Genomic DNA, 2,488 nt, shown 5'->3' with positions numbered 1-2,488 from the left:
TCTAATGGATAAAAATCGATATTCGATATTCGTACTTTTGGAACAAGGTCTACACAAGCATTCACATACAAACACAAACACACTTATTTTAAAAATAGTGGTGTGGAAATGGAAAGAAATCATACCTTAGAATATGAATGACATCTTTCAAACAATAAAATTACATCGAAGAGATGCTCTTTTTAATGCGACATTAAACATTATTGCGCATTATGATTTCCGTTTCATAAATGAATACACCGGGCTTATACTCCTTTTTTTAAATATAGGATAGGTTTATTGTGTAACATATATTTTTTTTGCCTATGGTCGAAAATTCTGCACTACATTTTACTTCACGGTTGGAATGTATAACCCTAATATGACAGACAGGGAGGCGAGGATCGGTGAACAAGCGACCTGGGAATCGTAAACAAGTCAACCAACAGCTGGAAGAAGCTGATTGATTCACTAGTGTTATTGAGCCTATAGAATGGGAAATGCTGATACTAAACTGCATTTCCGGAAAGCTGTCGTACAGCTTACAACGAAAACTCAGGTAGGAATACAAAATATATTGGGAAAATAAGGGAAATAAGATGTTATGGTATAATCTGCGATTTTGTCGTCGTGTATCGCTCAGCTAATTATTGTCACGACTTGATATATCCTTGATATATCGAATGACTGCTTTATATGAAGGACCTTTATTAATATTGATTGATAGATGTTACAAATGACTAGGTAGCACTTAGTTAACTGCATAATCACTTTTGTGACATATTTGAATTGGTGTTCCAGTTCATAAATCTAATCAAATAATTACAGACTAATGACCATCCTCATTGGACATGGAATTTATTCAAGGGATATTAATATCAACACATAAATGTCCAAGCCTTCAGTTTTATTTTAATTAGTTAAATCCATCAAATGTCTGCATGACAAAATTTTCCTGTTTATTATTTTGAAAGCATATAAATGCACAAAGAACCAGAAGTTGAAGAAAGAAATATGAGATCTAGAAATAATGGGAGTCACTTTGATAGACTGACATTTCTGAATACCTGTAGAGCTTAAAGGTCACCATAATGGATTTTTTATATTTACTCAAAATTCATGGAATACATATTTAAATCTGTAGTTAGAAGTAAAGAAATATTAGATAGTCTTCATTTATTAATATTCAGTTACAAATTGCCAAAAGTGGCTGGTAAGGTTATACAAATTAACTTATGTAAGAAAGACATTACAGTTTCCTAACTGACTTAACTTACGTCAATATAAAAAAAGTGTGGAGACATCATTGTTCTTAAGCGGACTGAGAAATGCAAACTTTCTATCTGTAGATCTACCTTCATGAAAATACTCTTTGGAAGATGATATGAAATTGTGAGGAAGACCATAAAACTATGTAGATAGTTTTCCTAGTATATAGTAACCTACTGAAACTGAGATCATTGATCCTATATTAATGTTTTATGATAAATTATTAGAGTAATGGCCAAAGTCAAGTAAAAACTTAAGTATCTGTTTAGAGGATGCCAGCAGTGGCTGCCCCCTGGACACTATTTCACTTTTAATTGTTTGTTTTAGGGAGGTATCATTCTAGAAAAGTATCTGTAATGTATGTTGACAAAATTTTAAAAATGAACATGAAGAATATGAGAATACACTTTTCCCAATGCTTTTATTATTTTTTGTTTTATTTAATATATTGTTTGCTTTAATGCAGAATGAAACAAAATGTGAAGAAGTAAATAGAAAGTGACTATGTCTTTTTTCACAGAATTAAGAGAATGTTGAAATAAGTGTCAGATGATTGTAGGTTTATGCTTTTCACAGATTTTATCGTATTCTATTCCATTGATTTTTAGTGATATGTGATAATAAGCTTTTGAGTGATTTAGGTTGAAGATTCCTTTACTATTAATGATTAGATAGCACAGCACTTTATGTTCCATATGTAAACTGATGTTATAGTTGTACATATACAGTATATCTATATGTGTATATGACTTATTGATATATTTCAGCCAATTGACGCATCAGACGATTCATTTTGGGAGCAGTTCTGGGGTGAACATGTGACTTCAGTGCAGGATGTCTTTGCACTGATACCTGCTGCAGAAATAAGGTCACTGAGGGAAGAAGCACCATCTAACTTAGCTACACTATGTTACAAAGCTGTTGAGAAGCTAGTTAATGCAGCAGATACAGGATGTACAACACAACAAGAGCAACAACTAGGTATGATTCTCTTTCCTCATGTATTTTCTCTCATTGGCTCAATTTCTCTTTGCCAGACTTTGTTTTTCTCTCTCTGTCTCCTATGCCTATTCATGTGTATACAATGTATATAGTATGAATAAACATATCAAAATCAAAATCAAATCAATCTCTCTATCTCTTTCTCACTGTCTCTGTCTCTCTGTCACTGTCTCTCTTTATATCTGTCTCTCTTAATATCTCTGTCTCTCTTAATATCTCTGTCTCTCTTAATATCTCT

The 2,488-nt window shown here is 32.3% G+C and overlaps 1 protein-coding gene across 2 annotated transcripts in view; it reads left to right on the top strand.

Annotated features, from left to right (window-relative positions):
* The first annotated feature begins 397 nt into the window (after positions 1-397).
* LOC122254203 (protein HID1) overlaps positions 398-2,488 on the top strand; it is a 17,475-nt gene continuing 15,384 nt past the window's right edge. For both annotated transcript variants that reach the window (XM_043017776.2, XM_043017775.2), the window contains exons 1-2: positions 398-538; positions 2,016-2,229. In XM_043017776.2, coding sequence (XP_042873710.1) covers positions 473-538; positions 2,016-2,229 — 280 coding nt within the window. In that variant the 5' untranslated portion in view covers positions 398-472. The remainder of the gene's footprint in view (positions 539-2,015; positions 2,230-2,488) is intronic.

The sequence above is a fragment of the Penaeus japonicus genome, unplaced genomic scaffold, assembly GCF_977035675.1.
Source record: "Penaeus japonicus unplaced genomic scaffold, GWHDUDI00000001_assembly GWHDUDI00000003, whole genome shotgun sequence".
Lineage (NCBI taxonomy): Eukaryota > Metazoa > Arthropoda > Malacostraca > Decapoda > Penaeidae > Penaeus > Penaeus japonicus.
The sequence above is the reverse complement of the archived record's forward strand: the minus strand, read 5'-3'. Positions and strand labels throughout refer to the sequence as shown.